Below are 22,467 nucleotides of genomic sequence, written 5' to 3'. Positions count from 1 at the left end.
AGGGGAGGGGGCAGGAGCAGTAAAAGGGGCGCTTGCCCACCTAACGCTTTTAAACGTGAGTTTGGTGTAATAAATGAAGTAAAGCGAGGGACTTAGATGTGCTTAGGGAGGTTGTGTGAGCACCGCAGCATTCCCAGGCGCTACCCCCTCTTTACAGCTGGACTTCTCGGCCTTACAGCGGGTGGTGCGAGCTCTGACCATGCCTCCTCTCCGGGTTAAATCCTGGCACCAAGGAAGCACCCCTTCCTTCTCCTGCCCCTTCCCCGAGCGCTCTCTGCTCACCCCCTGCACGCAGCGAGGTCCAGGACCGTAATTACGCTGGGAGGTGGGAACGTGCCAAATGAGAACTCGGGGCAGTGGAGACCGAACACGGGAGCGTGCTGCTCCGCTTCATCGTTTCCATGTGTGCTGAAGTCGCACGAAGTTTTCAATTCTGATGACTAACTTCTTTTCTTTATGGGAAGAAGCCAACTGACAGCTCCTCAGCCCCAACCCTTCTCTTTTTTTATTGCCTTTTAACCACTCTAGCTCTGCCTTTTCCTGTAATTCATAGGCCACAGTGGCTTTCCCTTGAATCAGGAGATTTTTATTGCTCATTTGGAGCACGCTGAGAGTAATCCCGCTCCTGCTCACGGACTTGCCACATCTCCCTCTTTTGGAAAGGAGTGGCCTTTTTATTTTAGCTTGAACATCTGTCGGTGTCCTGTATTTTGGGACCTGATGATCAGGCTTGAGGGGAGAAAGAGAGTTTGGCAAGGTCCCTTTTGAAGAAGCTTTTGAAAGCGGACTGAAAGCTCCACGTGTGCAGAGTGACACAGGCTGAGGATAACTCTCAGGCTTCGTAGAACGGGATCAGGGCACCGGTGGTTAGAAATAATAGTAAAGCATTGCAACTGCTGAGAAGCAGAAGGGAATTACAGTAGTGGTTTGGGGGCATTTCCCCATATGGCAGGGATGGAAAGGACAGTATAGCAGAAAAGGTTTTCCTGGTATAAATAGCGGTTTGAGATGATTTTAACAGGGTGAACTGAGGTGGATCGTGGGTCCCATTCCCTGTTCCCTGGAGGAAGGTCTAAGAAAGGCAACTTTGTGCTGGCTTTGTCAGAGCAAACGTGGGGCTTCCAGCCAGCCCCAGCAGCCGGGCACAGCCCTGGGTCTGCCCAGTGCCTGTCCGCGGCGGGAACGCCTCCGTGCCTCGTGTGTGGCCAGCCTCTGAGGAGCCCTTTCGGGGATCTTCATCAACCTCTTCTCTGCCTGGTAGCACCCATGAAGCTGTCGGGACACTGCTACCATTCACCGCACCTGAGCTAGTGCTGCATTTGCAACCCTTCCCTGGCGTTGTGCAGCTCTCGAAGGCACGCAGCCTCAGCAACTCTTCTCGCCTTCCAGCCGGCTTTTGCCAAGCGATGGTGCTCCTGTGCTTCCCTGGCTTTCCCCACCTCCCGTCTGTTCCAGCTTGGACTTTTCTTCCTTTCCCTCTCTTCCACCATTTAGTTCTTCTCTTCCCACAAACATATATCTCACTGAATGCTTCCGTGTCCTGCCCGTGGGCAACCGAAAGGAGACCTCCTGCTCTTCTTTCCTGTTAATTGCTTGTATTTCTTCTCTAGTTTCTATTTATATTTAATTTTATTTTTGTTTAATACCATAAATCGTGGTGGCACTTCCCTTGTGTTACTTGTTGCTCCTGACATCACACGAGTTGATGGGTGCTGACCTCTGTATGCAGATTGCACCATCACGAGAGCAATAAAGCCCAAACAAAAGCATTTTTTTCAAGACTTATCATCGAGTCCGTTAGATAAGCAGATTGTGCTATTACCTGCTAGTTCTCAGAAGTGCGTAGAAGGATCGTAAAAATCTGCCATGTACGGCTCTCTCTGACTTATTCACGTGCAGTATTAATTTAGTACAGCGTCCTCTTTTGCAACTGTTCTTGCTCAAGAGCAGGCTGCCGTTATGCCGAGACTTTCTTCTTCTCAGCTCGTTGTTGATGACACCACAATATAAATAAATCTTAAAATGGGAAAGACTGGCAACTGGAGATGCGAAAGTCAGTACGAAATGGAAGAAACCGCAATGATGAGCAGGAGGGCAGTGGGTTGTACTAGATACGTTTCTTCTGTCAAGACTGGAGGGTTTTTTTTTTTTCCTGTAAAATGTCAAGGGTTTGGGGCTGCAGTATTTGAAGCTGAAGCACGCTGTAGATGAAACGCACGTGGGGAGTTGGTGCGGACAAAGAAAAAAGAAATCTGCACTCATCGAGCAGTCGTTATAGCCTCCGGATGAAATAGACTGACCTATTTCTGGTCGGTTTAATTAGCAAGGTGGGAAAAGAGGGAGAGCTGCCTGTGCCGTCGCTCGCCTTGGCACCAGAGCATGTGCTGCATGGGTGCACCAGGGCTGGAGGGCTGCTCCTCAGCACCGTGCCTCCGGCTCCGCACGCACCCGCGGGCCCAGGCAGGGCAGCGCCGGGGCCCGGGCAGCAGGGACCCGACCGTGCGGAGATGGGAACGGTGCGTTTCTGACTGCGCAGGCTCGGCGTGAGCCCTGCTGGGTCTCTGTGGGGACGAGCGATGGGCCTCTGCCACCAGGCACGGGCACCCGGTGCCTGTCCTGGGCCGGGGTGCCAGTCTCCCAGTGCCTGGTCCGAAGGGCTGGGCTGGAGTCCCCGTCCCGGCTCCTGAGCCAGGGTCCTGTCCTGGGGTCTCGGTGCGGGGTGCTGGGCTGCGGTCCCTGCCCTGGGGTCACGTCTGGGGTCCCGGTCCCCATCCCCGAGCACCCATGGTCCCTTGGGCTCCCGTCCCAGCCTCTCGGTCTGGGCCGAGGTTCAGGGCTCCCGGTGCGGGATGCTGGGTCGGGCTCCCTGCCCCGGGTGGCCCTGCTCTGGGCTGCCGGGTCAAGGCGCCGGTCCCTGCCCCGTGTCCCGCTCCGGGGCGGTGCTCTGGGAGCCGGTCCCCGTACCGGGCTCGCATCCCGGGTCCCGCTCCCCGTCCCCAGCCCAGGCTCCAGGCCCTCCCCGGCTGCGGGGGCCACCCCTCGCTGCGCCAGCGCGGCGGGAAGCGCCGGGGGCCGGGGGGCAGCGCCGCCTCGCCCCCCACTCCCGCGGCGGCCCCCGCCACCCCCGCCGCGGCCGGGCGGGGCCAGGGGAGGCGGGCCGCACACGGCGCCTGTGCCGAGGGGCAGGGCCGGGGAGGCGGGCGTCCCCTTCCCTCCCCTCCGCTTCCCGTCCCCGCTCCTTCCCCCATGGCGGCGCTGGGCGACACGGCGCGGCTGGCGGCGGCGGCGCAGCGCGGGGCGGCGGCGGCGCTGTGAGGAGCCGCGCGGGGCCTGCGCGGCGCGGCGCCGGGCGGGCGGGCATGGCGGGCCGCGGCCGCCGCGCCTGGCTCAGCGTCCTGCTGGGGCTGGTGCTGGGCTTCGTGCTCGCTTCGCGCCTCGTCCTGCCCCGAGCCTCCGAGCTGGCGGCGGCGGCGCGGCCCCGCCGAGCCCGCCCGCAGGGCTGCCGCCCGCCGCCCGCCGCCGCCGCCGCCCCGCCGCGCCGCCCCGGCCCGCCGGCCCAGAGCTTCCTCTTCGTGGGGGTCATGACGGCGCAGAAGTACCTGCGGAGCCGCGCCGTGGCCGCCCACCGGTGAGCGGGCGGGGGGGCGGCTCCGCTCGGTTGCCTTCGGCTGGGTTGGGGTCGGCTGGGCTGGGTCGGGGTCGGCTGGGCTCGGCTCTGGGCACGGCCGTTTCGCCCGAGGAGCGGCTGAGGTGAGAGCCCCCCGGGCGGGAGGTCTCCCGCGGCGGGGCCCTGGCGGCCGGGATCCCCCCCCGCCGGCCCGGGGACCGCTCGCCCTTCCCCGGGGCAGGTGTGAGGGAGCCGAAGGGGCCCCCTCCGGGCACGCTCGGACCCGGTTCTCCCCGCAGCAGCCCGGGGTGTGGGGTGAAGGCAGAGAGATGCCCCGAGCCTCCATCTGCTGCCCGGACAGGTCGGCGGAGCCGCCTTGAGGCTCCCGCATGGCCTGGTTGAGCCGGTACCTGGCAGAGGGACCCTGCGGCCTCGCCTGAGGGTCTGGCAGCCCCTCGGTAGCGAGGGGACACCGGGAGAGACGCGGTCGTCAAAGTGCCCCCCTCAGTGCTTCTGCCGTGGGCATGGCGGCGTCACGCTGGTGCAGTCCTTGGCTGCTGCTTCTGAAGAGAGCCGACAGCCTAATCATAAAGTTTGGAGACGGCTGTAACCCCCTGGGTAGGAAAAAAAGACCACTGCGCCAAGCCGAGAGCATGTGCTTAGGAACGAGACCCAGAAAACGCATCTGGGAACAAAGAGTAAAATCAGGCTCCGCTCGCCGCAGCTGTCGCTGAGGCTGGACCAGGTAGCGAAACGGCTTGAATGGGGAAAGTCGGCTTGGGTGAAACGCTCCTGGCTTCGGGCTGGTGGAGCTAGTGCAGGAACCGGGGTCTCCGAGCCATGTGTTTATTACCTGAGCGCACCTATTTTTGGAGCAGGGACAATCTTTGTGCTTGGCACCGCGTGCCGCTCGCCGTAGCCCGCGGCGTGTTCTCCAGCCGTACCTGGGTATCGTCGCGAGCGCCGCGGGCTAACGGGACTTCTGTCCAAAGCCTCGGCAGCATCAGAATAATCATCTCTGCTGTGAGAGACGTGTCTGTGGCTTTGGAGAAACTCTCCGCTCTGCTGAAATATGCTTATTGCTCCGGCGTTCGCGCCAGCAGGCAGTGCTGGGAGGCTGCGCAGGAAGCCTGCTTGGGAAATCTGAAAGAGTTAAGAGCTAAAATGTCAGCTCGGGTATACCCCGGCTCCGATTGAGCGCTGCACAGCCAGTGCTGTCAGAGGAGCAGCCAGGAGCTCTGGGGCGGATCTGTCTCTAATAAAACGTCCCCTTTAGTCTCATACTAGAACAAACCCTTCTCCGTCTCCTGCCTGCCCAGGTTGAAAAGTACTTGGCCCTGTTGGCCAGTAAGAACAGGATGGGAAAACCACGTATGACAGACCGTCTCCTCTTCTCCCTGCCCAGCCCTGGTTTTGAGAAAGGATAGCTCTCTTTATATCGGCATCAAACGCAGTAAAGTAGCTTAATTTGGGCAATCTGAAGCATATTGTCCACCGACAGTTTTAATGGAAACTTAATTCCTTCTTTCAGCAGTAGAAGTGTAATTAAGTTACAGAGAGTGCGTGATTGATGCTTTGAAATGGGTGAAAGAATCTGTTTCTTCAGGGTTATGTATTCTTCTTCACTGTGTGGGATGGAGCATTTTGGATTGCAAATCTCATGAGCCGTGTAATTTACATTTGCATACAGAAAGGCTGGAGTCGTGTTGGGACATCATGTAACAGGTTCTATGGCAGAATAGTTTGTCTAGCATCCATCAGATTTTGCGGCAAGAATTCAAGAAAGGGAAATTTATCACAATATTGTCCAGAGATGGGTGTTAGTTGTGGAGTATTTCACTTTGCTGGCGTGGGAAGGACTGTCGTCCCTGGCTTTGCCTGTGCTTGCTGAACAGTCCCGTGCTGTGGGAGAGCTGGGTGTACAGAACCACATCTGCAACATCTGCTCACACAAAAAAATGGCTAAAGATGCAACTTAACAAATCCAGCTAATGGAATCGGGCTCCTTCAGCTCTTGGAAGGAGATCTGAGTATCGCTTTTTACTGCGTTGCTATTTTGGTTTAACCTCTAGAGATGATGTCTGCTGTTGGAAGGGACGAATAAAGAGACCTCTTAATGTTGGGGTAGGGCTAAATGCATTTTTCTCACCTCCGTTGGTAAAAGAAAAGAGCTAATGTCCCGGTGACAGGAAGACATCTTTGGGGGAAGGTGGGGAGGGGGGAAGAGGAAGACAAACCTGAAATCTTAAATGGCTTTTGATTGCCATGAAGCACTCGAGCAGACAATCGCTGGGATTACTACATTGACAAAGCATCCTGGTGAGCTGAATCGCTGGCACAGCCAGTGAAATGGGAAGCTGCTAGCAAGGCATTCCCGGGGTGGCAGCGTGTGCAGAGCCTTGATACTGCACTAGCCAGAACGCTGAAAGGAATTAGGGATTCAGAGGCTGAATACCTCCAAATTGCTGTGGCTCAAAGGCCGTTTACAGACATGGCTAAAAAGGGACCGGGGCGGAAAGCATTTGCTGATCCTTGCTGCTGTGAATCCAGATAGGGTCTAACAAGAGGGGAAGCAATCCACTTCCTGAACATCAATCATGAGGAAAATGACCACTGCAAGGCAAAACGGGCCTGCTGGATTTTCAGGAGACGCCGGCTCTTGGAAACAGTCGTGCTTTTGTAGTCTGTGAGGCAGAGAATAAGCTATAGATCTACAGGTTTTTGGAGGGCAGATTTGTAGCTTCAGCAGTTATTGCATCTGACAGCCAGGTTAGCAGAGCTTCCCTTCCAGGAGGCCGGTGAAGTGCAGCAGCTGAAACTGCGGGGTCACATCAAAGGACAAGAAATAGTCAGGAAAAGAGCCATGCAGGAAGGAGTTAAGGTATGGCTGGGGTTCAGGGAAAGTGCAACGATATGTGCTAATGGTTTTGCAGTTGAGGGGAGTTGTCCTAAAAGAGCTGCAGGAAGGGAATAAGCAATCTCCCAGAAGATTTAAGTCTGCTGTCTCAGGAACAGAAATATCAGGCAGTTAACCCATTTTTTTTTTTTTTTTTTTTTGCATAGCAACTGGATTTCCCGGGAAACGTGGCAGGAGAGTAGTGTGAATGCAGTTAATGGCGAGATGTGAGAGGTTGGCCTTTGGCAGTATCTCTGCAGGAACACAGCCGCAGTACTTCTCAATTTGGGACAGTCCCTGCGGCACCTTGAAGTGCCGCGAGGCCACACGCACGAGGACGGCGAGTGATGCCGGGACTCGTGCTGAGCCGCCGCGCTCCTGCGGCCGAAGGGTGGCCTTCGGGAAGCTCCATTTCGAACGTGCTGCCACACCGTTCGTGGTGGCTTACAGGAAACAGGCTGCACTGGAATCTAAATACCCGAGTGCTTGGAAGAGCTTAAGTGAAAGGCAGCCAAAAGGATTTGGGGTCTAAAGGAGTTTGTATTATCTGTCTAAGCCCACGCTAGCTGCTGCAGAAGTGTAATACAAAACACATTTTTGTTCTTCTTGTAAATTCAGAGCCTAGGTTGAGGCTGTTGGGTGGTTTTGGTCCTTTCTGGTTGCCAGTGAGGTGATAGGATGGATTGTGGAGCGTGCCCTCTTGCCTCTCGGGAGGAGGTCGTATGAAGCGACTTTGAACATCGTGATAGCACGATACGTGTTTTGCTTAACGTATCGATCGTACCACAGTATTGCAATAGTGAGAACTCGGCGTGTCCTGCTCTTGTGTCCTCTAGCAGAGGTATGACACGCGTGGGCTTTCCGAGCAGGAAGCAGCTACCTAAAATTTGCAAGAATGTTTAAGGAACGGTATGAAACACATACAGCGAGAGCAACTGGCATGGATGCATGGGGGATAAGGAGAAACAAAGTCACCTACATACCCCAAAATAACCTTATGGCCCAAACCTCTGGGACACTTGGGCTTTGATCTTAGTCTGACCCACCGAGTATCGGTGTGCCTACGGATGATGGATCTGTGTCTCCGTCCCTGTTTCCACAAGGAAGGTGGATGGCTATCCATGGACAGAAAACTGACAGCACTTTAAATTGGAGGAGTTTAATTCAAAGGACTCTAGAGCTGTGGAAGCTGCTTGGGTTCTCTATTAAAGCTAGATACCAAGCTGTCCTGCAAAAATTTGAAAGGAACTCTCCCTCAAAATCTGAATTCTGTAATGCAGATATTAACTGGCAAGCTCTTTTAAATGTATCTGGAAATTTAAAAAACAGCTTGTTTTTCTGACCTCTCATGATGGTAATCTGTAGTACCATGTGCAGGAGCAGCGTGCTGGTTCCTGTGCTCAGTTCTCCTAGCGCAGGTGTGGTTCATTGCTTCCCCTGTAGCAAGCGTTGCTGGGAAGACGGGACCTTGAAGAAGGCTTACGCAAAACTAGCCCGGATTCAATGTGAAATTTAGCTGAACCATATATTCAAGAAATCAGTCTTTTAGGTCCGTTATCTTGCCGAGTTCTTCACAAATTAAGATTTTCTTCAGCATAATTATACAAGATGACTATTTCTCAAAACTTTAAATGGTTTCTCTGATCTCCTCTGAGGGAGGTTCCCAAGCTGCAGGCAAAAACCAAATACATATTTTTGTAATCATCTCCAGTTTGGGTTTCTACAAAGGGAGCACTCTGCATAACGCTGCTGACTATGCTTCTGCTGAGTCTGCAGAGCTGATAACAAAGCAAGGTAATACAAATAAATAATAAACACTGGAAACTGAAGATAAAACATTCCAGATCTGTGCTTTTCCTGCTCCAGGCTATGCTTTTTAAACTTCTTTTTAAATGGAGAAATTACTTATGACAATATTTGGTAACTACAGTAGCGGTCACTTTTTAGCAAATACCGGGTTTTTTTTAGCACTTTCTTTGTGCACACTGCTTTCTGTATTGCATGAATACCTGTACCAGCTGTGACAAAATCTTTGCACCCAGTTTGCTTGTGCCTTGCTCAGGTCAGGGTACGCATAGGATATCCAGTGCACAAAACCTGTTAAGGGATGGTAGAATTGACTTGGTAGCCACCAGTACTGGAGCAGTCCTAATGTCCTCTGCTAAGAGGTTTCTTCTGAGGAAGCGTTAGCTAATTTTTCTATGTTCGTGTTTGTTTAAATTACACTTTGATTCCCTTGTCAACGCTAGCTTCTAGTTTGTTGGAGTTATGTGCCCTGTGCGCTGCGAGAAACCAGGTCGCCCACTGTCGTGCATGTTTTCAGCGCTGCTCCAGGGGAAGGTAATAGAGAGCCTTGCTGTCCTGATTCATGCACATCCTCCTGTTTAACCGAGCAGATTCAGATTACACGGAAGAGATAAGGTTGGGATCCGTCAGAGCAGTTGAGTTGCTGGGTTTTTAAATGACCAGTTCAGGACGTGTATCAGTTGTACTCAGAACCTGATATTTCTCTCTGGACAGAGTCGAGACGGCCTTAAGTTGGCTGAGGCTAGCAGCGATCACCGCAGGGGAGGTGGTCTCTGCAGGCGTAGGTGCAGGAGTCTGGTGGCAGAAGTGTTGTGACCGCATTTCCTTTAAACAGCTGAGGGTGACGGGGAGCCCTCATGGGGGGAGGGAAGGTGTCAGGTTTTGCTAAAAATATTTTCTTTTTTTTTTTTTTTTATTATCAAACATACAATTCATTTGCAGATACAATCTGCAAGTCTTATGTTAGAGAAGCCTTAACTAGGAAAGCAATGTCAGCTGTTGGGGGTGGGTGCTGGTGGGGCTGCAGGAATGGGAAGGTGTTGAGACAAGAGCTCTGTGCCAAAGGAGCTGAAGGGGTCAGGTTGCTGCCCATAACCTGAGAGCAGACGTGGTAAACTGGACTGGAGATGGGAGGACGGGCAAGAAACAGAGCTGTTAATGCACTAATCTGCAGAATCACTTGCGACTGAGCCAGGTCTGATTCTTTGCAACGTCAGAGAAAAAAGTTAAACATGGGTTTGATCAGAAGTCATCCCTGCGTTTACCAGTCCTTGGTTCTGCTGATAGCTGGGGTCAGAAAAGTGTACTTACAGTTCATCTTACGATCTGTGGTTTGGCTTCTTTGGCTGGGTGCAACGACATGTTTCCTGAGCAAACTGTGCTGTATTCTCTCCCCAAAAAGGGGCTGTGTGGAGCGGCGAGCTGTGGCTTAGCCATAAGGAGCAGCACATGGTGACTCCCATTGTTCCAGCCTCTGCCGAGCAGCGCTTGCGTTGACACAGACGCTTGGGCAATTTTTCGATGTGGGAGCGTATTTCGTCTGTCAGAGTTCGAACAAATGCTGAAAGCCACAGTCACAAATAACACGGCGAGTTTGTCTCATCCTAGAAATTGCGTTGTCACGGGAAATGAATAAAGGCTTAGTCAAGCTGTACTGGGGCGTGGCTGGTGCGAGATCCCAAGGCTGAAGTAACGTTGCATGTCCCATGTATGCAGGGATATTTCTCTGGTTTGTTCCTGTTTTGGTATGAAACTTAAATATGGCCCACATCCAAGAAAAGATGGGGCCAGACTAGCTTTGAGCCAAGGGGTTTAATGCCATATGAGGGCTGGAAATCAAACCTGCCAGGGTTTGTGGATGTCCGTGAGTTTTATTCCACCTTCATTGAATGGGAGCTGTATCTTGACAATACTTAAGGGTGTCCTGAGGTGAGGGAACCTGGTTGGAGAGCAGGGAGTAAATGTAAACTGGGAACCAACAGAAGGAGTAGTGGTGTTGAGAGTTGAAGACTGCTCCTGAAGAGTCCAGAAAGGAGCTAAAGCTTGGCGTCACGGAAGGCATCCTGCGTTGTCCATAGTTCATAATCAGTACGAAGGCAGATCTTTCAGGATGTTGAGAGCAAGTCTGAAAAGTCGTTGTTTGCTTTTGAATAAAAAAAGTCAATAAGCAGAAATTTCCGTAAGACTTTAGCTAATAACTTCACCTGGTGATTGTCTGGAAAGTGTCCTGAGTCCGCCCGAAGCTGCACTGGGAGCTGGTCAGAGTGGATGAGATGAGCCATATTTCTCAGTAGCTTCTTCTGCCTTTTCTTTCTATAAGATTAAAATCTGAACGCATCAAGTACCTTTAATGAAGAAGTCTTTTAAACTTGGACTGGGAGTCGGTAAGGGAAGAGCAATTTACCGTGTAGTCTTTTCATTCAAGACCAGATGATTTGTATGTGGAGTGTGCGTGTCAGAAAATAAACAGGGTAACTTCCTTAATAGTTAGTGAAAGTTCAAGATATGAGCATGTCTCATTTTAAAACGGGCAGTTTTCAATGCTTTAACAGGATGTGACTTTATAACCACTAGTACTGGGCGTTAATTGCATCACTGATGATTAAAGGCCTCATCACCTCTGTCGTGAAATCAACAGGAATGTTTCCACTGGCTTTACCCTGTGCTCCTCTGGGAAGCTGGGATCTAGACTTTTCCTATGAAACACTACCCATGGGAGTAAGCAATCCAGAAGACAAAGCTTTTAAAGTAATTGAGCGATATTCATTACACAAAGCTGAATTAGTGTGTAACCATTAAGGTGTCGAAGTTGATGTTTAGTTAGTACTAATTAAATACCTTTGCATTTCCTAGTGGAACTTAAGGAATAATTCTTCTGAAATATTTTTACATCTCACACTTTGTATGGTAGCTAATTCTGGAGATATCAAATTTCAGATGGCCTGTGCTGCCCAAAATCTGCTCTGCTTTTGGCAAGAAGCCTGCGTTGAGAGGCACCTGGTAAAAGTGACAGTGATGCATTGAAGGAATGCTGTGTCCTTTACCTTGAGAGTGTTTTCACACTCAGCTTTGAATATAGGTTATAATCTGAGCGTGGTCACCAAACATAATTAGCAAATATTCTCCCCCTGAACAAAAAGGGGCAAAACCTGTTGATTTACCAACAAAAATAGTTTTCTGTGAAGGATACATGAACTTGGCTTTTCCCCAGGTAGAATTTGAGAAAATGGTACTCTAAGCTTAAAATTCATTATTTTTAGGGCAGGGCTGTAACAGTTACATGATTGCAAATCCTCCCTGGAGGAGGTTAAGTGTTCTGCAGTCTGCCTTGAGGAATCATCCTACATCTCTTCCCGCAATATAAGCGACCCAGTTTGCCCACGCGGATGCGTTGGATTTGGCAGAGAGGAGCACGGAAGGTGTGGAGCAGATGTCGTCGCTGTGCTGCTTCGCACAGAAGAGGCTCCTCTTTTGTCATGTTCCTCTCTACTAAAATCTGGTCTGCAGTGTGCAGAAAGCTGCTGGAGGTGCGGCTGTTGGTAGCACCCGGTGATCTGTTGGGATCACACGTTTTGCAGGCACCTCTTAGGACTACTTTTCTACTAGTCCTTTGCTGGTATGAGCAGACCCATTTGAGCTTAGTATTGCTACCATGCTCTGTGCTTCTCTGGCTGTTGCAAACAGGCAGAAGCATTTTACTTCTGCCAAAGCCCTACCTGCTTCTCCGCATAGCATCTGGAGAAGTTGCTGTTTGGTTGGTTTCCCACAGGGTACTGATTCCTCACAAGTTCATGTGACATTTGCTTCTGGTTACTCTTTGGAAGTCAGTACTTCTGAACACATATTTGAGCTTTTGCAGGACTTAGGAGGATTGGGAGGTGGCTGTGATGCTGAATAACTCGGAGGGAAGCTTTGGAGGCATTAAATCCAGTTGTATCTGAATTGTTTGCCCATCTTGGGTCCCTTTGGCTTTGCTCTGTGTCTTGTGACCGATAGCTGTTAGACCAATACTAAGTGTGCTTAAGAAAGCCTGCCTGCCACTAGTGAACTATTACTATTGAATTATTTTTCTATCAGATACAGCTGCAAAATGATATTCAGATGCTTGTCATGTCAGAATTTTGTGTGTGTTATACCAGTTACTCTGTGTGCCATGTGAATGTCCTCGTTTGCATGGAAAAAAAATAACCCTTCAAGGCGTTTAAAAAGAAAATTTGTAAAGCAGATGAGGTGCAGTTCCTTCGAGTGTCTCTGGTAGCACTCTCTGCCTGCCTTGGTTTGCATACTTAATTAGTCCTTATTGTCTTTTTCAATCTAGAACATGGTCCAAAACCATTCCTGGCAAGGTTGAATTCTTCTCCAGCGAGGGTTCGGACACCTCTATTCCCATCCCCATCGTGCCGCTGCCAGGTGTAGATGACTCTTATCCCCCCCAGAAGAAATCTTTCATGATGCTCAAATACATGCACGACCACTACTTGGACAAATACGAATGGTTTATGAGAGCTGATGATGACGTTTACATCAAAGGGGACAAACTGGAGAACTTCCTCAGGAGTTTGAACAGCAGCGAGCCCCTCTTTCTTGGGCAGACTGGCCTCGGCACCACGGAGGAGATGGGGAAGCTGGCTCTGGAACCGGGCGAGAACTTCTGCATGGGGGGACCAGGAGTGATCATGAGCCGGGAAGTCCTGCGGCGAATGGTGCCCCACATTGGCGAGTGCCTGCGAGAGATGTACACCACCCACGAGGACGTGGAAGTGGGAAGATGCGTACGGAGGTTTGCGGGAGTGCAGTGTGTATGGTCCTACGAGGTAAGGATGAGGGTGCGGAGAATGAGGGGTGTGTTTTGGGGGAGGTAGAGGAGAGGCTGACAGCAGGGGGTTGCTGTCGTATGGCTGTGCAGCAGTTCCTCCAGAGCTCACCTCCCTTTGCAGCTTGACCATGCAACTCTACAGTGTCTGTGCTCTTTGTTTCCTACAAGTGTCACCCTGGGAGAGACCTACGCAAATACAGGAGTGCAAAAGTAAGGAGGGAAATGAGGCCTGGCATTAGGCACGTTGGGGTGAGGGGAGGAACGTTCATCACTCAAAGTTATTTTTATTTAGAAAGAATGAGAATAAGCTTAAATCAAAATGGCCATGGGTCCCTGCAGTCTGGACTGTCCAAGCCTCTTTTATCTTCTTTAGCTGGGTATGTCATGGTGTCAGCGTGGAAAATAAATGATAAAATTATTGTGTTTCCTGCTGCAGTTGAAATGTGCAAGGCTGACAGATGTTTGCCCTGACAATGACAGTTTTTTCCCAAATGATAGCCATGGCAGAGGTGTCTCATGGTGGCCGGCACTGTCACCCTGCCTGCTGAGTTGCCTGCCAGCCTGCCCGCAGCCCAAGTCTGCTGCTGCTCAGGGGACTCGCTGGCAGCCCCGTCCTGCAGGCACCCACTGAGCAGGTCCTTGACGTCAGCAGAGACAAGCCACCGCTCTTGCACCGAAACTCAGGGTCTGCCCACACTGATGGGGCTGCAAACTGGGCATCTTGGGGGGAAAAAACCGAGAGAGTCCCCAGCCTGCTTGTGACAGAGTTTTGTGCTGCTCTTCCTGCTGGATGCTGGGGGCTGGCGACTGCTCCCAGGGGCGAGGGGAGCTTGTCCTGCCCGGGTGCGCTGGGCTCTTTGAAGGGAGTCCTGGGTGTTTGCAGACTGTCTGATTGAAAACACCTGCTGGGCTTGAGCTGCAGTTTCCCCTCTAGTACCAGGGAAAATGCTGGTGGGTCTCTCTTAGAAATAAGGGTGAAGTTGAGAGCAGAAGAGTGTGAACAGTTTGTCTTTTTACACAAACATTTATGACTTGTACGCAGCTATCGCTTTGTCCTTTTATGAGATGTGGTAAAGAGGGGGATTCTTCTGCCTGTGTGACAGAGGAGCTGTGGTCACGGATGACGACAGATGCTGCAGCTGACCCACTCTTTCACTGGCAAAGACTTGTGTTAAACTTCTGACACTGAATTTCTGCCCCCAAAAGCTGTTGCTTTGCTTCCATTCACAGTTCAGTGACGGGGAAGGAGGTTTCCAGCTGCAGTAATTCATTCATATCTTTTGTGCATAAAGACTTTCTGGACTAACAGTAGCTCTCCACATTCCCTGCCTTCAGACCTGGAACTAGTTTATGTATTGCCAGCATCGTGGTTAGCCTCTCATAAGGAGTCAGTAACGTTTTCCACAGTTTTTAGCAGCGTAAAATTTTTACTCTAGACATTCTGAGTTGAAGTAATTTCTGGTGTGAATGCCTGTACTGTGTGGCATTTGATAACTTACTGAAGGTCAGCGTTTTGGTCCTATTGAAACTGGCAAAGACCTCCTGAATTCAATGTGATCAAATTTTGGCTTGAAATAGCACACAACTGCACTAGGAATGCTATCTGACAGAATTAGATTGGGCTTTTCTCAAAATCAGTTTTGTTTGATCAGCTTCTGTTAAGTTATCCATAGTGCTGGATTCTCCCAAGTGCCATGAATTACTTAAAATTGGTTTGTGTGAAGTGTGTAAATTGTAAGATGTTCAGAAGTAACCTGTGAGTGTGAGATGTTAAGGCTCAGCTGTTTTGGAGAGAGGGCAGAGTTTTGGTGATAAAAGCACACGGCTTCTGCAAGGAATAGGTCCGCTCTCATTTAGTTGAGGCTTTTCAATTTAAAAACCCATCATCTTTTCCTTTTTTTGATCTGGTCCTCTCATTGCCCAAACAACTAGATTAAATGTGCCTGGTATTTTATTTAAGATAAAGCAAAAGCTAGGTGAAATAACACAGCTGTTGTAACAGCAGTGTTAGGAAAGCCTGGTGTAAAAGCGACATTTTCCATGTCTTTTACGTTCATGAACATCAAGTAACAGGCCACTGTAAGTGAAATGCAAAGCGTTGTATTTCAGTGAGCTTCTGACGGAGCAAAAAGTTTATCTGTGCCTGCTCTTCTGGGGCACAGCCACCACATTCTTCACAATTCCCATCGAAAGGGAAGCAGCGACAGGACAAGGCTCAGCAAACAAAACGGTGTTGGCCTCAGAAAACCCAGAGCTCCAACTTCTCCTTCTCTTCCTGCCCTTCCTATTCTGGGGAGTCTCAAGCAGCAGCACGAACAGGGAACTCGGGTCTCTGCAGCCACCCCCGGCTCTTTGGTTTTCATTCTTAGAGCCTCGGACATGGAGAGCCCTCCCGGACCTCAATTCGGGTGTTTTTTTTCCCTGCACTGTTCTTGCGGTGGGCTCTGTGCCCAGAGTCGCTTTACTCATCTCCACGACTGTCACTGCCCCCTTTCTCTGATTTTAGGATCCCACAATGTCTTTACTGTGCTGCTCATCTTCCCTGGCTCGGGCTCTGGGGTTGTGCCCAAATGCGTCTCCAGGCCCGGCTCTGTGGTTTTTTTCTGCTCACAGCAGTCTGTCTCAAAACCCTTTTTTTCCCCCCCCCTTCCTGTGTTTCTGTCACTTCGCTGCTCTCTGCGGTGCTTCTTAGACCACTTCATTAGTGGCACCGGTTATTGCCCGTTTCAAGACTTGTAAAGAGTTGTTCATGCTCTTCCTGCCGTCAGGACCTTTTCAGCAAATACAGTAAAGGAATTGACACCACGAGTCTTTGGGCTTCCTGTTTCATCTCGCCCCAGAAAAGAGGCAGCAACAGTATGTGCAAGCTGGAGGAGAACCCAAGCTCCCTGGGCTCCGGGGAGCTTCGTCTGGCGCACCCAGGCTGCTGCTTCAGGAGCAGTTTGCAGCCCATCATGGATTTTAGGCTCCTGGGACCAGGCTTGTAGCTGTTGCCCTACTTGAGACAGGTCGAGTGAGTCACAGATGAGACGTGCCTCTTAAAATGTTAAGTTCTTCACGGCAAGGATTGCCATCATTGTAAAAACAAAACTGAGGCTGCTACTGCTGTTTGACAAATAGCTGTACAGCTCAGCCCTCTGTAGGGTGGAGCAGCCAAAGCTATGGATTTTATGCAGCAAACTGGAAGTAAAAAATCATGAAAAGAATGGAGCTGTGAAACCTCTGAAGCTTGCAGAGGGGAGCTTGGTAGTTCATGAAGCGATACGGAGCGCAGTCCTTCCTCTTGAAGAGGACAAAAGGCTCGTACTGAACGCACTAGGAAGTGATTCTGCATTTCTAGTGGATATTGGTATTTTGGACTTCTGACGCACTGCTGGGTGTTTTTCTCAGAAAAAGTTTACATATTTAAGTCTCCTTCCTTCTCTCATTTCCTTCTGCCAATATTACTTCTAGTTCATGCTAGTTTTGTTTTCTCATGCACTGCCATGTGGTGCCATGCACCGTCTTGGCTGTTCAGCCCGAGAACAGGTTTCAGCTTTGATGACAGGCTATCTCATTTGTGATTTAAACGATCCCAACGTATTGCTGATCTCAGTTTTCATTCTGAGTCTAATGTTTCCTTTAAATGCATCTGAATTACGAAGCCATCGCTCTGTAGCGTAGTGTTGTTTCAGCCTTGTTTCGTAGCTGCTGCTGTTGGTTTAATTAGTGTTTAATAGCCTCATCTTAAGAGTGCTGGTAACTTTAATGCAAGCTCTAGAAATCAAGGCAGAGCTGATACATATCTCATTAATTTCTTCAGTCATAAAACCCTTCTGACACGCATTGCTTTCAGGTGATGCTAACTGCTTCGTGTCCTACAGCACAATAGAAACAGCTGGATCCAATGGAGCACCTCTAACTGCTGGTGCAAATGCCCACGTTTTGTCTGTTTTTCCTTCTGTTCTGATTGAAGTAGTGGGAGAAATTAGGTAATTAGCAGCAAGTATGTCTGTCTGTGTGGAGGGGGCTGTGCTTTCCTCCAAGTCAGCAATGATGCCTTAAATGTTCTGAAGTGAGACAGGACTTTTTTTATAATATACCTAGAAAAGAAGCTGTGACAAAGGGAGCCATCACATCAGGAAACGTGGGCATCAAGGAAGAGTAGGTCCAACCTTTTGGGGGTTGGCGAGGGGAAAAAGTAGGGCAGTGGTGACTAGGGATAGCGGGGGGCTTCTGGGAGAAGGGGGATTTGAATTAACGTTTTGTGTGGTCTTTCATCTGGAGTAATTGAAGATAATTGCTACTCTGAAATTCACTGAAGTTAGGAAAGCCCTTAAAGCGCACATTATATCTGCCAAGTACGTTGGCAGTGCCAGAACATACCGTTTCTGGAATGGACTCTCCCATGGGCAAAACTGAAGTTTATGGTTTTCTGTAACATAGCCAGAAGTCAAAAAAAGATAAAAGCCCTGCAGCGGTTGATCAGAACTGAAATACTGGGGACAGATGTGACTGTTAACCGCTAACCTTCAGTTCCCTTGCTTTATCTTCTGAGAAAGAACCTTCCTTCATTAACGATAAAGGAGATTCAGGCTGTTCCGAGCTGGCTCACGTACGACACACAGCACGCAGTGACTCCAGCAGCAAGAGCTGTGCACCGCAGAGCAGGGCAGGATGGGGCCCGCGAGGAGGTGCTTGGGGCAGGGTGCTCTGGAGCACCTCGCTTCGCTGCAGTCTGTGCGGGGCAGTGGGGTTGGACTGTGATGTTTGGTCGCTCTTGCTGTGTGAACCCTTGCCTTGGACTCCAGGCAGCAAATATAAGACTCGACTTGTCGTTGTGGTGGGAGCATCCAGCAGCACTGCTGAAATCAGATGCTCTAATATATATGTATTGTCCCAGCTTCAAAGCTTGTAGGTGGTTTTTTATGTCAGAGCATAGAAACTTGGCAAACCCTGGCAGCAAGAGAGAGCTGCATCTCTCCGTGTGTGTGTAGCCCATTGCATCTCTTCGTTCAAGAGACCTACAATACAAATTGTGTGTGTGTGTGTGTGTGCGAGAGGAAGGATACAAGCATGCCCCATGTTTTAGGGTGGATGTTTATAAATCAGCTTTTCTTAAGCAGTAAACTTTATCTTTGAAACACTTCATAGATGTCCATTTGGCTTCAGAGTAAGTTGAAAGTGGGTGCCCATCCGTTCTGGGAATGGATGGAGATTGAGCTTCATGGAGGTAACAAGGAATGGTATTTTGTCAGAGGACACACAGGTGAGGCTGGAAAAGAGCATTATCTGGGCAGGGAAGGCGATGCATGGAGCTCAGTGTGAGACTAAAATACATGACTGATGTGACAGGGAGTCTGTGACGACAGTGGGGGAGGCAGTGTGGTATGACCACTGTAGTCTAATTTTAGTAGCAATGTTTGCTGAGGAGGAGGGCAGAGAGGTCAAAGGAGAGAGGAAAGGCTGCAGTTTGGGTTTGTGAAACCAAGGTGCGGGTTAGGAGGGTTTGGAATAGGAGACAGAGATCTCAGATCTGCACCGAAGTCCTGACCTAGCTCTTTCACTTCAGAAAATGGTTAAATATTTGAGAACCAAATACTTCAAAGAGGGAAAACTGACTCGACATCACTAGGTCATTTCTTAGTGACTTTTGAACTCCGGTTGGTAAAGGGTTTTTGTTGTAGAAATCAAGAACCACTTTGTGTGCAGCTCTGAGCGTTGTGCCCAAGTCACTGGAGTCTGGATCTCACTGACTTTCTGCTGGCCATCATTTTAAAAAAGGAAGGCTCTGTGACTTGTGCTTACACATACATGAATTTCCAAGCTGTAGACACTGTTTGAGACTGACCTAGTTTTTGCAAGCACACGGTTAATCTGTCCCTAGTTAGCTGGATCACTTGATCTAATGCCTAAGCTGAGGGTTGCTGAAATGGGGACTTTGGTGGTGTTGTGCAGGCTCTAAGGAAGCTTCGGCCATGAATGCAGCAAACAGAAGTATTGCTTTTTTTCCCCATTATTGTCATCTCAAAGTGCAGTGGTTTGGTTAGAAATTAGGAGCTGTGCATCCTGTTGAGTTTAGGGAGCCATCAGGATTAGTTGTTATCTTGAGGACGAGTCAGGAAAGGCTAATCCTTCATTGCATGACAGGACAAAGAACTCTAATAAAATAGCTCATCATCCCAGTTCCTTAATTAAGGCACACAGATGATACTTGAGGATTTGAGTTTGTTCTGTTGAACAGCAATGGGGATAGGCAGAGGGAGGTAAGTCTGAAACCAGAAGCTTTCTTATGTGTTTTTCTTTTCTGAACTGATGGGAAAGGCATCTCTCCTTTGCAGGGTAGATTCTTACTTTACGGCATGCTGGAGCTGTGAGACTCGGTACTTGGAGGAAATAATGTGCTGTGATCAGAGCTGCACACTGCACTGCCTCTTGTAGGTGAATCCCACCTGACCAGAGACCTTGGAAGAGAGAGACCTTAAATTCAGTGTAAAACCCAGTAATACCGGTGTAGTCAGTTATCCCCCATGGGTCAACTATGTCTGACCAAACTTTGAGTTGGCAAGTTTCCTTTTCCATTTTATTTAGTGCTTATCTCTGTGTATAAAAGACAAGGAGGGTAGGAGAATAAACCACTTCATGGCTGCCTCTGTATAAACAGAATCTCTGTGAAATGTCCCATGTGACTAGACAGTAAAAAAAAAAAAAAAAATTGTCTTTCTCAGCTGAGGTGGACATGAGATGTCTTCAGCTGGGGGTCTCGGTACAAAGTTTTTAGCTGATCTCTATGCAGAGGGTAACTGGGACCTGGATGTTTGGGGGAGTGGGTGTTAATTGTGTAAATTTGGAGAGAATATTTGCTTTTCTCCCCTCAATCTATTAGAGCCAAGTTCTGTGAGCAGCTTAAAGCACCAGCAGTGTGGAGGTGTCAGAGCCTGTAAGCATGGGAGAGAAAAGCCAGACTTGTTTGGTGATGGGAAATAGAAATGAAGTGCTGATGTGGGCAAGGGGCTTAATATAAACTAGCTGAGGTCACCGAAGGGATGGTAGCTCAAATGCTTTCAGTGCTAGCTGTATTATACTTGGAGTACGGTGTTTTGAGAAATAATTGCATTTTTTTTAATAAAAGCGATTGAATTATTACAGAGAAGAAACAAAAGGACGATCTTTTAAATGGATGGATATGATGGGTTTTGGTGGTAATATCTGTTCTTAATTTTATAAAAACAATTTAATATAAAACATCATTTTCTTTTGAACTTTGAGTGAATGAACACAGATAATTATCCAGCATTGCATTAGACAGTGGTTATAGCCAGCCGTATCGGTGTGTAGCACTAACCTGCTTTGAAGGCTTTTCTTAATGATTTTGGAGAAGATAGTACATAGCGGGGTGACACTGCCTTGCCACAGCTCTGAACCGGCTGCTCTGGGAGCGTTTCCCTGCGCTCTCTGGGCTGACAGCGTACTAGGGCAGTCATGGAGGATGCATTTGTGACCTGTACACTATATTTTGCCAGTTCACCGTGTTTGCTGTCACTGGTCTGGTGCTGAGAGAGAGATTGAGAAGAGCTGTTGACACCAGGTGACTTCTCAGCTCAGCCCAGGAGCTGTCAATTCCTCTCTTGCTTCCCAGTGGCTCCGTCCTGAAGTCGCTGTCCTCGCTGGCCTGTGTGGTCTCCTGGTGCTGACAAGGCAAAAGATGACATTCAACGTGCTGCCATATTTCTTTTTTTTTTTATAGCTTGCAGCTGCAATAACTAATGAGAAATGTGTGTCTTGAGTCTTCCCGTGCATTGTACCCAAGCGCACTTTAACGTATGTCAGTAAGGAGCTTGGCTTTATGGGCTGTGGTGGGAGAACCATTGGTTCATGGATGAACAGGGAAGATGCAAGATGACAACCTGCAATGCCCCGTCCTTGCAGCAGGCAGGTACAAGTTTAACTCAGGGCTCTGCGCTGTTGTCTGATGGCTCTGCGGATGATGTGAGTATGTAATCTGACTGCACAGAGGATTAATTGTCCGGGATTTGTCTAACCTCATTTCCTGTAGACACCTCCCAGCTGAAGAGCTGCTGCTGTTTTGTGTTCTAAAACCATCTGATTTGGAGCAGAGAACTTAGTTCTACTTTGCTGGACTGTTGCACCATCTTTAATTGATCCTTAAAATGCTTAAAACATTTTAGCACTAATTTCCTGTGTTAAAAGCTTATCTGGACTCCTGGTGGTGTGAACTTTCATGGTTATCAGCTGGAGACCTCTTAAAATCTTGCCAGAAATCCTGATTGCCTGAAGGGTGGGGATTATCTTCCTGCATGCCTAGACCAAAATGACCTTTATGTGTCACAAAGAAGTTGGGAACGTAATTGGAAGGGTTTGGGGAACTAACTGGTTTTGTTTTCTTAAATCCTGAAGTTTCAGCTGAAAGTGTGTTTGGGGGTCCTTGCAGAACTGAAAGTTGAGTTCTGGTTATTTCTGGTTAGTTTCTTACATAAAAGTGAATTTCTGCTGGTGTCCGCAGTGAAAGCAGGTTCGTTGTCAGTGGTTCAGATGTGTTTTGAGCAAGTTTAAAGTACTGCTACAATAATGAAGCAAAAGTAAAAGTGATTTTATCAGCGGGATTCTTGAGAACCAATTGAACTTCACGCCAGTTACTTGCAGCTTGGTGACTTCAGTAAAAGAGTCAAATCCTGCATGTAATTTAAATTGCTATTAGGGACCCAAAGTGTTTTTTGAGACTCTTTGAATTGGAAATGTCTGTTTATCCATTTATACTTTGTACTTGATGTGGAGTATTGCTGGTAAGTATAGTGGCTGGAAAGCCACTATAGCGGGCTCTCTTTTTCCAAGTAAGCACCCCAGCAATTTTTCTGCTTCATGGCAAGCTTTGCAGTCTGCGTAATGCCTTTTTACCTGTGCTGCTGGCAGGGACTTGCTCCCAGAGCTGCAGTGTAGGTGAAGCTCCAGCGATCAGCTTCTGTGCTTGGTGGTCTGATGTCCTGGGAGCATTGGTAGGGTAGAGCAAACCGCTTCATTAAGTGTCTGTTCTGGTTTATAGCTGAGAGCACAAGTCGATACAGGATGGGAGCCGTAGATGTTTATGCAGAGCTGTGAGATGAGGCTCCTAGAGCCAGTGCTTTAGAGTCATTAGCTTAGAAAGAGGTTTAGGAAAAGGCACGACATGCTCTTGTGTAATGAAGAGAGCACAGGTAGGGTCATGCCCACTGGATCTAAGCTCCATCCAAGTCTCTGGGTTTAATCCTTCCTACTGAGTAGCTTTAGGGAGCTCCAGCTGAGTGCTGTATTTTTGTTCTTGGAAGCAGTCTTCAGAAGCATCCGGCGCTCTTTGTGGATTAAGCA

The 22,467-nt window shown here is 49.2% G+C and overlaps 1 protein-coding gene across 1 annotated transcript in view; it reads left to right on the top strand.

Annotated features, from left to right (window-relative positions):
* Nucleotides 1-3,306: 3,306 nt before the first annotated feature.
* Nucleotides 3,307-22,467, top strand: part of CHSY1 (chondroitin sulfate synthase 1) — an 81,252-nt gene continuing 62,091 nt past the window's right edge. Inside the window, exons 1-2 of the mRNA XM_087743906.1 lie at nt 3,307-3,628; nt 12,628-13,123. Of these exons, the coding sequence (XP_087600032.1) occupies nt 3,360-3,628; nt 12,628-13,123 (765 nt within the window). The 5' untranslated portion in view covers nt 3,307-3,359. The remainder of the gene's footprint in view (nt 3,629-12,627; nt 13,124-22,467) is intronic.

Source organism: Nipponia nippon, unplaced genomic scaffold (assembly GCF_047370975.1).
Source record: "Nipponia nippon isolate SJK-2023a ecotype South Korea unplaced genomic scaffold, ASM4737097v1 scaffold_9, whole genome shotgun sequence".
NCBI classification, from domain to species: domain Eukaryota; kingdom Metazoa; phylum Chordata; class Aves; order Pelecaniformes; family Threskiornithidae; genus Nipponia; species Nipponia nippon.
Note: the sequence above shows the minus strand (reverse complement) of the source record. Positions and strands in the feature narration are given on the sequence as shown.